We start from the raw sequence: 12431 nt of genomic DNA on the forward strand, positions 1-12431 counted from the left end.
AAAGGCAGAGAGGTCTGGCCCAGCCACGCCAGAGGCTGTCTAGGGTGGCCGCGACAGAGCTGGGTTCAGCCTTGCAAGGGAAAAGGGCTGGGACAGGCACGCGTGCGCTGGACAGTTCCTGGTTCCCAGTTCTCAGTATCTAGCGCCCAATACCCTAGGCTGGCACCCCGCAGCCCTGCCTGCTGTCCTGCTGGGACTGCGCATTTCCAAACTGCTTGCCTGTTTTTCCCCTAGATGTTTAAACATCTGGCTGGGACTGCAGTGAGGCTAGTGTACTGGTCTCTGGTACAAATTTTAAAGGGTGCCATTAATTTTGTCAACAAGACAATTAGTGCAATATTTTTAAAAATCAAAATTAGTGCAAAAATATAAATATGATAGACAAAACATCAAACATTTAAGTAAAGATAGAATACACCCCTGTAGTTGCATAATTGTACCTCGCTCACCTGACCCTAATCCCAGCTCTATTCCCAACAAAACTTTAAAAAATCAATAACCCAATTAAAAAATGGGCAAAGAGTCTGAATATATGTTTTTCAAGTAAGACACAGAAACAGCCAACAAGTACCAAAAAAAAAAAAAAAAAAACCATCATTTGTCATTAGGGAAATGCAAATCAAAACCACAATGAGATACCACTTCACACCAAGTAGGATGACTACAATTAGATAAAAAAGAAAATTAGTGTTGGCAAAGACTGGAGATATTGGAACCCTCCAAACTGGAATGTACTGAAATACACTCCTGGTGGAAATGTAAAACAGCATGGCCACTGTAGAAAATAGTTTGGCATTTTCTCAAAAGTTAAATGGGACTACTGGATAATCTGGCAACTTCCACCCAAAATAACTATTTAATAGAGAGAGGTGTTCAAATGAAAACTTGTACACAAATGTTCATAGCAGCACTATTTACAATGGTCAAAATGTGGAAATAACCCAAATGCCCATCGACAGAAGAACAGATGAGCATTAACCATTATGCGGTCTATCCACATAACGAAATATTATTCAGCTACAAAAAGGAATGAAGTTCTGACACAAGCCACAACATGGATTAACCTGGAAAACATTATGCTAAGTGAAAGCAGCCAGTCACAAAAGGCCACATATTATTCCACTTGGATGAAATGTCTAGGATGGGCAAATCCAGAGACAGAAGTACTACATTCATGGTTGCTTAGGGATGGGAGTGTAAGGGGCAAGGAAGTGAGAGGTAAAGGGTAAGGGGCTTCTCTTTGTGGTGATGAAAATGTCCTAAAATTGACTATGGTGATGGCTGCACAAGTCTGAATATACTAAAAACCACTGAATTATATACTTTAAATAGGTGGATTATATGGTATATGAATTATATGTCTCAATAAAACTGTTTAAACACACACACATATTCCAGGAGTGGATGGTTAAGGCACACAAGCAGGCAACAAGAGCAAGTACCCAAGTCTGAGGGCTGAGCCCTCCATTGGCTGGCTCTCCAGAGACCCCGCACACCCACTGCCACTTCCAGGGCCAACTTTTGTTCTCCACCAGGAGCCTCTGTTCTGAGTCAACATCTCCAGCAGAGCTGATGGACTGTACAGAGGTTCTATAGCAAACTCAGCCCAAGATCAGGTTTCCAAATCTCTAATCAAGAGAAAGGGAAATAGAGCACCACTGGGAAAATATTTAAGTCTTGCAAGTGGAAGAAAAATATTGGTGGCAAATTTAAAGAAATCTCAGCAGTATTAGAAAGAACCACACCCACAAGACAAAGTAAAGAGGTACATGTAAGAAGGGGAGTTCCTAAAGAATTATCTAATCAAGATAGAAACACAATAGTTACTTTGAAAATTCAAACAGCACATGACACCCACTGTCCACTGAGAGTAATCCGTAATCCACAGGAGAGGAAAATGTAGGAGGAAGGTAACAGTTCTCTATCTGAAAAAGCACCACTTCTGGAATAAAAGAGAACACTTGAAAACCATTCTGAGACCCAGCTCCTGTCTCCTCCAGCTCCTCTTAGGCCCCAGCCTAAACCCCTAAACCACCTGGCTCTCCAAAAGAGGCTCACACTGAAGCCAGCTACAGGGAGATTAAGTGCCTTACATTTAAAAAAAAAAAATGCCAAGACTCCTGGTAGGCAGGCCTCATCCAGCTATGCAAGCCAACAAGGAAAACATGACCTGATAAGCTGCTGGCTCCAAAGCACTGGCTTCACTGGCTTCTACATCCACCTCCTCCTGTCCCCAAGCTTCAAAGAAACACATTTCTAGCAAACATTAACCACAGGGACCACCAAGGGCAAGGAAAACCTAACAAGCAGCCAACACCTCAACTACTGTTAGACGCAAACAGTATGGCACGATGAGCCTTAGAGGAGATCTTTCCAGAACAGAGCGGAGAGTCTTAAAACGTAGCAGCCATGCCTGTTGCCAAAGTGCAGACTGCACACAGATTCCACAAGTCTGTGACCCCTGTGTCCCCTGTTCTACCTCCTCCTCTTGACAATCAACACGTCATTCCCTCAGATGCTCCTGCTGTCCTGGTTAGCGATGGCGCTCCCCTGCCCATCTCTGCCTTAGACCCAAATGAGCTTCTCTGGACTGAAGAGCCAACAGACAAAACCACTCTACACCAGACACTGGTTTACATATTATCAGAGAAGACACAACAGTTTCACAGCCAGCAACACATCAGGAAAGACAGCACCTCAGCTAAGGATTCCTGCATTGATGGGAAAATCTTCAGAATCTTTCAGGGTCCCAAAGGATGAAGATTAAAGGGAATCACTGGGCTAATGACTCTGACGGGTCTATTTTGGACACCAATGACCACAGGGAAGATGAGGATGGCAGCGAAGCCTGTGGTATATAACACAGGTGAAGGATACTCTCACAATGATTCTTGGCAACTGACCATCTAAGAAAGAATTAGAGGACAAAAACCACTCTGCAGCAACATCTGAGCAAAAGAGGGAATCCAACAACAAATTGGAAAGTAATCGGGAGACTCAGAGGCCCACAACGGAAGCTATCCTGAAACAAAAGAATAAAGAAGTAGAACAAGAATAAAAAACACAACTAAAAGGCAAACTCAGCAGAAAGCTCAGCCCGAGACCCACAGTGGGGCAGCTGCAAGCGCTGAACCAGGTCAGCTCCTACAGACAAGGCAACAATACGGATTGAACAAAATGAACTTAGTTTCATTGTCCATCATGACATGTGAGACTATCTGGATCATCTTCAGGGGTAGCACCATGTGCTGAAAACCTGATAACGCCCTGAATACATGTGTTTCAGCTTCACTTGTGGTGAAGGAAGAGTGGGCAGCTGCTTTTTTTGGGAGGGGAAGAACTCCTCACCTGTACAGCCCAAATGCAGCAATGAGCAACAGGAAGAATGTATTGACCCTTGCTATCTAACTAATGTGACTGACAGTAATGTATTCTTCATCAGAAACTTTATTTTAATTTAATTTTATTTTATTGAGATGGAGTCTCACTCTGTTGCCCAGGCTGGAGTGCAGTGGCGCAATCTTGGCTCACTACAACCTCTGCCTGCTGGGTTCAAGCCAATTCTCCAGTCTCAGCCTCCCAAGTAGCCGAGATTACAGGTGCATGCCACCATGCCCAGCCAATTTTTGTATTTTTAGTAGAAACAGAGTTTCACCATGTTGGCCAGGCTGGTCTCGAACTCCTGATCTCATGATTCGCCCACCTTGGCCTCCCAGAGTGCTGGGATTACAAGCGTGGGCCACTGTGCCTGGCCCTAGTAACTTTAATTAAAGAAGATAAACAGAAGATACTCACTGGTTCCCTGTTATCAGAAAGTCAAATTCTATAGTGCTGGATTAAAGAGAAATAGGAAATGCAATTACTGGGCACTGGAAAGAGGAGGGAGTCAAAAATCAGGAAAAAAAGAGAAGCATTTCATCATGTTAATGAAGAAAAGAAAACTGAAGCACCATGGTATTTCTGAGGCAGATATATGGTAGCTGAGAACTTAAAAGATTTGAGACTCTAATCACCCAACGGTGACTTTTTTAAGAGACAAGGTCTCGCTGCGTTGTCCAGGCTGGTCTTGAACTGCTGGCCTCAAGTGACCCCCAACCTCAGCCTGCCAAAGCACTGGGATTACAGGTGTGAGCTACTGTGCCCAGCCAGTGATTTAAAGACCTAATCCTAGAGGACTATTCTTGTTTCACCACACTTTTTCTTTTTTTTTTTAGACAGGGTCTCACTCTGTGATCCAGGCTGGAGTTCAATGGTGCAATCACAGCTCAATGCAGACTCAAACTCCTGGGCTCAAGAGTTCCTCCCACATCAGCCTTCTGAGTAGTTGGGACTATAGGCTTGCACCACAACATCAGGCTATTTAAAAAAAATTTTTTTATAGAGACGAGATCTCAAATTCCTGGACTCAAATGAGCCTCTTGCCCTGGCCTCTCAAAGTGCTAGGGTTATAGGCACGAGCCACCACACCATCATTCACCATTATTTTGATTAATCCAATTGCCAGAAATAAGTATGAGTGTTTTTTATGAATCTTTGCAAGAGGCTTCTTTTTCTTAGATGGAGTTTCGCTCTTGTTGCCCAGGCTGGAGTGCAATGGCATGATCTCGGCTCACTGAAACCTCCATCTCCTGGGTTCAACTGATTCTCCTGCCTCAGCCTTCCAAGTAGCTGGGATTACAGGCGTGTGCCCCCACGCCCGGCTAACTTTGTATTTTTAGTAGAAATGGGGTTTCTCCATGTTGGTCAGGTTGGTCTCAAAATCCTGACCTCAGGTGATCTACCAACCTCGGCCTCCCAAAGTGCTGGGATTACAGGCGTGAGCCACTGTGCCCAGCCTGCAAGAGGCTTCTAATGACTCTTAAAGCATGCTTACCCAAATTTTACGCTTTACGTTTATTTATTTATTTTTTCTGAGACAGTTTCACTCTTGTTGCCCAGGCTGGAGTGCAATGGTGCAATCTCAGCTCACCGCAACTTCTGCCTCCCAGGTTCAAGTGATTCTCCTGCCTCAGCCTCCTGAGTAGCTGGGATTACAAGTGTGTGCCACCATGCCCAGCTAATTTTTCTATTTTTAGTAGAGACGGGGTTTCGCCATGTTGGCCAGGCAGGTCTCAAACTCCTGACCTCAGGTGATCTGCCCGCCTCAGCCTCCCAAATTGCTGGGATTACAGGCGTGAACCACCACACCTGGCCTACATTTTTTAATACTCTTCACCCCAGGGTACCAATTTTCCATAAAAATTACAGAATTGGAAATCAAATCAAGTGCAATGTGACCCTATAAAATGGCAGCCAGCACTAGAAACAAACCTTTTGGTTATTCCCAATTTCGAGTATCCCAAAGTAAACACAAAAATACTTGATTGGAAAAAGATGGTATTGAAAATCATGACACCCTCTTAAAAATGTAAGTGCAGTTAAAACTCAAGGAAAATGCAGGTGTGCTACCAGCAGTTATTTCTGAGTGGGTATTAAAACTACTCTTTCTGTTTTTTGGTTTTTTTTTGGTGTTACATTAAGTTGGACTGCTGCTACTAAAAAAGCAAATAAAGAATATGAATCAAAACAGCTTGACCAAATGGCTTAAACAAACACAAAAACCTTCTGCTAGGCTGTGTGTGAGGAAAACTTCATCTCTTATTTTAAAAGTCCACAAATTACATCCATACATACAGTATTTACTATCAAAGTGAAAAAAATCCATGGGATTACCATGGGATGTTTCCCTATGAATCTACAGTCAATGTTGTTTTTTATTCATTTTAATATATAAATGCTATCTTTCATTTAATTGTACTTTCAAGCACATTTTATGCCCCCTCTTACTAGAAACACACAAAATATATAATAAGATAAAATCAAACTAGAGTGCTTTATTCTTAAAGCTTGGGCTACAATTTTCCAAAATGTTTCTGATTTATAATATTGATGATTATCGTTTTAGATTTCAGCCTAAAGGCAAACATTCAATCTAGTGGATAACTTTAGATCCCGTTATTCATTGACATTTTGAAGAACCACTTGAAATTGGATGGTTTTGTTAAAAAAAAAAAAAAAAAAAGAGCATTAGTTGGCCTATTTATTTTATGAAAGGCCAGGACCACTTTATAACCAATAAAAATATGCAGCTTCGCTGTACCTCTTGTTGCATTCACTTACGTGCATTAATACAATAAATCTAGATTCTAGGGCTGCAGGGAGCAGGGGACCCACAGGCAGCTGCAGGCTATAGTTCACCAATTTGAATTTTTTAAAAATCAAATACTGCACTAAAATATTTCTCTTCATTACCAAGTTTTTAGAACTCCCTTAATTTTGTACCCAACGCAAGTGCAGTCAGCTTCCTTTACTACCAGCCCATAGAGGAAACAGCCTCGAACCATGCATGCATGCCCATAGCTTTATGGACAACTGCCAGTGTTAATTATGACAACTTCCCAACATAGGATAAGCAAGCTGGTCACCTAGACACCACTCCAACTCACCTGGGGTCACAGTCAATGAGGGCCCAGCCCCCATGGAACTTCTCATCATCAGGCAGTAGTAACTTCATGTAACTTTGTAAGAGCTGGCTAATTAGTTCCTGGTGGCTTCTCTGATTTTCCTTATGCAAAGCTTCATGTTCTTTCTCCTTGGTAAATATGGAATAAAGATCTTCTGTCACTGGAATGCCTTGCATCAAATCTAGGGTGGAATTGTTAATATCTATCATCATTTTAGTTTACTAATGTATTTTTAAAAAACAAAAGAGAATATAAGGCCTAAAACTGTAAAGTTCTTGGAAGAAAACATGAGCATAAATATTTGTGACCTTGGATTAGACCTGATTTTTAAGATAGGACACTAAAATCATAAGCAACGCAAGAAAAAAAACACCACCATATTGGACATCATAAAAGTTAAAAACTGTGTTTCAAAGAGCAGCAGCACAAAAGTGAAAAGGTAACACCTAAACAGGAGAAAATATTTACAACTCATCTATCTGGTGAGGGACTTTATTTACAACTCATCTATCTGGTAAGGGACTTGTATCTAGAATAAATAAAGAACTCCTACAAATCAATAACAAAAAGATAAGCCAATTTTAAAATGAGCAAAAGACCTAGATAGACAAGCTAACTTCCTCTTGGTGGGGGACGCAGCACAGCCTTAATAAATCATTATAATCCCATTCCCTATGGAGTTATTCCGCCCTGTCTCATTGTCTCATGGGACAATGAGACTGGAGGAGGCTTCTGGGAAAGAAGATCTGCCAACCACTGGCCCTATACAGGAAAGAGACAAGCACAGACTGCTACTGCCCTCTATCTCTTCACCCTGAAGATCTCTCAGCCAGCTTCAGGATCAGGATGGAGCTGATGTAATGAATGGCTGAACTGAGAGGAGGACAGAACTGGGGTCCTCAATGATAAAACTGAATAGCTAGGTCAACCAATGGAAGCAAGATACTTATTTTTTTTCCTTGAATATCAACTGCTAAAATCCAATTCTGTAGTCATAGCATGCACCCTCCATGTCTGGCAAATCAATCAGACTACTTTACATCAGACTTCTCAAATTCCTAAGAGGCCTGTGTCTAGGGCCTTCTAGACCGATGTGTGCACTAAATAATCAGGTGAAGAAATAGGATTTCAAAAAGACTCTCAGGGACCACAGGTCAGCTATGTTACATCTGGTTCTAATCCAGAACACTCTGCATTTACTTAAATCCTATACAGTAACATCTTCATGAAAATTAAATTTTAAAAATGTCAATGCATAAATTCTACTGGGCAATCTACCCTCCCATTTCCTCTTCCAAAAAATGACGAGTTGGCTAGAGTAATCTCTAAATTTCGTACCCTAATATTCTGTTAAATCATGCTTATGGGAAAGGCTGGTATATTTGTCCACAGCAAGAACATACAATAAATAGCATACAGGAAAAATAATCAGGTTACATTGCTCAGTCTTCAGTAATGGGAAAAAAACGGAATATAAAGTTTTTAACTGTTGAGGATTTAGGGCACCTTATTCCACACTCTAGGAGCTTCAGATCCTGCTTTCTATTACATGAGTAACAAACTGACAAATATGCATGGAAATAGATGGTTTCTTTTGTTGCTCCAGCCAACAATATTTGTCAAATTCTAATCTTGTAAAAATTTGAATTTGATGTATTGGGTAAGACACTCAATACAGAAACACAAGTATATTTAAAAACATGAATTATATTAATGAAGCTGGTTTCTGTAAAATATTAGTCACGGAAGGCACAAATTTTAAGGAAAGCAAAGCTTTTCTGCTTCTTACCTATAACAGCTTGCCTATAAGCATCCTTAAATCGGTTGAGGTAATATCTATTTGCTGAATTCACTCCATCTTTCATAACTCCTGCTAACTTCCTTTCTCCTGTCCTTGTAAAGTCACCCTGTCAAACAAAAACTCATTTTGACGTCTTATTTAAACACAAGAATGTCCCCAAAATAAATTGTGAGTTTTCATTTCAAGAGTGGAATTCTACAGGCTTTTTATAATTTCCAAGGTATGACTTTTATAATTTTCAAATAGTGTAGTTAAATTAAAATATCTACTAGTATTCTACCTTGATCTAAGCTTGTCAAATAATTACACATGCTACTTGTGGCATCAAGTCTTCACAGTTAGATGGTGCTTTACGGTAAAGCCATTCTTGGCAACGTGTAGAATTTCTACAATTTACAGGTCAAAACGAATTATATGACAAACACCAAAACAATAAAAACTATTTACTTCTCAAACTGGTGTAATGTTCAAAAACCAAGCTTCTGATGTGGGAAAATGTGGCTCGTTCCCTAGAGTTTATCACAATGGGCTTTTAGCCTGGGTGTGTGAATGGCAGCTCCACACAGGTAGGACAAGCAGAGGTTTCCATGCTTTGCTGCACAGCACCAGCACCTGCAGAACAACCCAGTGACAACTACTGTTTTGTTTCCCTTGCTTTTCACAACAAAGATGACACAGCAAGTCCCTAGAGAAGTGGTGACTTAAACCTAAGGCAAGGAAGGTGCAGTCTCTTTTTCCCCATCCCAACCCCTCTATTTCTCTCCAAGGCAATCTCAGAAATCTCAGGCCTAAAACCAACAATTTAGGAAGAGCATGCCGCCAATTAGGCCAGTCACAGGAAATATTAGTAGAGCAACAAGTCTCTATTACAGAAGAAAGGCATGAATGCTTGCTCATCCCAAAGAAGTTTAAAATCAAGGGGGAATAAAGAGAAGTATTTCTCTTTAAGCACTAACTTGTACCAGGACTTTTTTTTTTTGAGATAAGAGTCTTGCTCTGTTGCCCAGGCTGGAGTGCAATGGTGCGATCAAGGCTCACTGTAACCTCCACCTCTGAGGTTCAAGCGATTCTCACACCTCAGCCTCCAAGTAGCTGGGATTACAGGTGCATGCCACCATGCCCAGCTAATTTTTGTATTTTTATAGAGACTGGGTTCCACCTTGTTGGCCAGGCTGGTCTTGAACTCCTGACCTCAGGTGATCCATTCACCTCAGCCTCCTGAAGTACTGGGATTATAGGGGTGAGCCCCTGCACCTGGCCTGTACCAGGACTTCTAAAGTTTACTTCCCGTAATCAATAAAAAGCTTTTGATATTTATCACTCAACCCAAAAGAAGGACTAATGTCTGTTAAGTCTTTGATGGTACAATCTGTGACAAGAAATACCTTTAAGAATGATCAACATAAACCTAATTTAAACAAATTCAAACACTTCCTATTGCCACAGAGGACAACGCCCTCAGATGAAGTAATTTATTTACTAGGGACTATATTTTATACTTAACTTAATATTCTGTGAAGACTAGCTCTACAGGATCTTCAAAAGACTTTACTGATCACAATAACTAAAACATTTCTTCTGCATTTACGTGTGTCCGAGAATATTCTAAGCCCTTACATGCATTGACTCGTATGATCCCATAATAGTCTTTTGAAATAGGTCTAGTATAATTCATGTATGACAAGTGAGAGTGGTTAAGTGACTTGCCCAAGGTCACAGCTAGTAAGAGGCAGGGTTAAGATTTAAACTCAAAGACGAAGAATGACACTGGTGGCCAAAACCTGCCAGTAGACATGCTCTGTTTTGTCAGTTTTGAAAAATAACCACTTCGTATAAAATTCAGATTTCCAGACTCCCTAGAAAAACTGAAGGGTCTGGCAACATAGGCCCCTCCAGAGAGAGCCACACACTCCTCCTCAGGTCCACGCAGCCTCTCCCCCTCTGATATAATGTGTGGCCTGCTTGAGTCACATTACCTGGTCCTGCCTTAGCCAAATATTTCAGAAGAGTCAACTATACCCACCCCCAACCTGGAGCCCACATACCTTTCTGTGGTTTTAAACCACAGTCTAACCTGTGTCGTACATAATGACCCACAGATGCTTGCTGCAAGTATTTACCTTCAGAGCTGCCGTCCCAGCATACTGTCTGCTAATGGAGTCACCATTATTGGCCCACATTATCTGGTAGATGCGATTACATTTCACAGGTAATGGCTGTTCCGGGGGCATCACACCTAATTTTTTCAGCTAAAATGAACACATTGGTGGATTAACTGTATATGGGCCAGGAAACCATAGCATAAAATCTGTACTGCAGAAAAAGGAAACATATTCATATACAATTTAGGACCCTTAAATAAAAGAAATGGTCTTTTCAGACTTGTTTTTAATAAAGCAGTGCTTGAAAGAAGGCTTTATAAATTGCCATAAGCTGAATAAATATAATGAAATATGTATACTGTTTTGGTACAGTATAAATTTTTAATGCACAGGATCATACTATTATATTTTGTCTGTTTTAAATTTACCTATGAAGTGAAGCTGAATATCAAAAAAGCACATAGAAACAATACTAATAGTAGCAGAATAGTTAAGTGCCTAGTAAATGTTAACTCTGTGCCAAGGTTAGGGTTCTAAGAGTTTTTTTATACAGTTTTTACAGTTTTTTCACATTCACTAGTCCTAACAACACATGTAATCAATACTGTTAGCACCTACATTTTAAAAACAATGAGCCTGAGGTTTGGAGATGTTAAGTTTTCTTTATACAAAGTCAAAACCTTGTATGTGGTAGAGCCAGGGCTTGAACTCAAAACTGGCTGCTAAAACACTATGTAAGAGAAACAGATTCATGTCCTCAAAATACAGTCACAAGGTTATTTATTTTATTATTTTTATTTTATTTTTTGAAGATAAGAGTCTTACTCTATCTCCCAAGCTGGAGTGCAGTGGCATGATCTGGGCTCACTGCAACCTCCGCCTCCCAGGTTCAAGCGATTCTCATGCCTCAGCCTCCCAAGTAGCTGGGATTACATATACTTGCCACCATACTAGGCTAATTTTTGTATTTTTAGTAGAGATGGAGTTTCACCATGTTGGCCGGGCTGGTCTTGAACTCCTGACCTCAGGTGATCTACCCACCTTGGCCTCCCAAAGTGCTAGGATTATAGGCGTCAGCCACCATGCCCAGCCTACACACCACATTTCTGCTTGGCCAGCTGGCTCTGCCAATAGGAGGCACTCAAGGAAGCCATGAGGCAGGAGGAGGAAAAAGGTACAGGCTCCTTCACCTCCCATCAGGGTGTTCCTCCCATCAGCAGCTCCCTCCCCAAGAGCCTGGGCAACAGAGCAAGACTCCATCTCCAAAAAAAAGAAAGAAAAAAAGGAAAAAGAATTGCAATATCTAGAATCCCAGCCCAAATAAGGAAGAGATAAATGACCATACAGTGTCACTCAATGGAGTTAAAAATGTTGGCCATCACATTTTTGAAATGAATAATTAAGGAAATGTCACTTTATTTAACTTATTTCCAGTGTAGTTTGTGCTTTTCAGGTTTTAATGCAACAAGGGTGTTTGTATGCTGTAAATGTTCTATACAACATTTGATATTTGAAAAGTATTTAGCTATTTGATTACTTATGGGAAAAAAGCATTTCAAAATGAGTATTTGCAACCCGACAGACTCTAAATTACCTGCTGTTCCATGACCACTCTTGCGATGGCAGCTTGGACCACGTTGGTGCGATCCAGGCAGTCCATGCAATTAACACGAAAAATCCCTTCCTGCTTACATATTACCCCAGCTTCATCAACCCTTTTTAAAAACAATACAGAATTATTTTACAATATTAAAGAGTAGGGTTTTCAAAACACATAATTCTTTAAAGTATAACAATAAAACAGTAGCACTGGCTATAATTTGCTTGGAGTATCTTTACATGCATTATTGAGTCATTTATAGACATCATTGTTAATTTACACAATAACATGGCAGGGAACACATTATCCTCATCCCAGGGGAAAAAAACTGGGGAGCAAAGTGACTTGCCCCAAGTCCTACAACTGCTAGGCAGAGCTGACACATTCCCAAGTTATGCTTTCCGACACGTAAAAAACCAGAAGGC

The 12431-nt window shown here is 40.8% G+C and overlaps 1 protein-coding gene across 1 annotated transcript in view; it reads right to left on the reverse strand.

The window, feature by feature from the left end:
- INPP5F (inositol polyphosphate-5-phosphatase F) overlaps positions 1–12431 on the reverse strand; it is a 106191-nt gene that overhangs the window by 10586 nt on the left and 83174 nt on the right. The window contains exons 12-15 of the mRNA XM_012448070.2: positions 12001–12121; positions 10425–10553; positions 8293–8410; positions 6486–6684 (exon numbers count right to left, since the gene is read on the reverse strand). Of these exons, the coding sequence (XP_012303493.2) occupies positions 6486–6684; positions 8293–8410; positions 10425–10553; positions 12001–12121 (567 nt within the window). The remainder of the gene's footprint in view (positions 1–6485; positions 6685–8292; positions 8411–10424; positions 10554–12000; positions 12122–12431) is intronic.

The sequence above is a fragment of the Aotus nancymaae genome, unplaced genomic scaffold, assembly GCF_030222135.1.
Source record: "Aotus nancymaae isolate 86718 unplaced genomic scaffold, 86718_ANA_hifiasm-v0.15.2.pri h1tg000010l, whole genome shotgun sequence".
Taxonomy (NCBI): Eukaryota; Metazoa; Chordata; class Mammalia; order Primates; family Aotidae; genus Aotus; species Aotus nancymaae.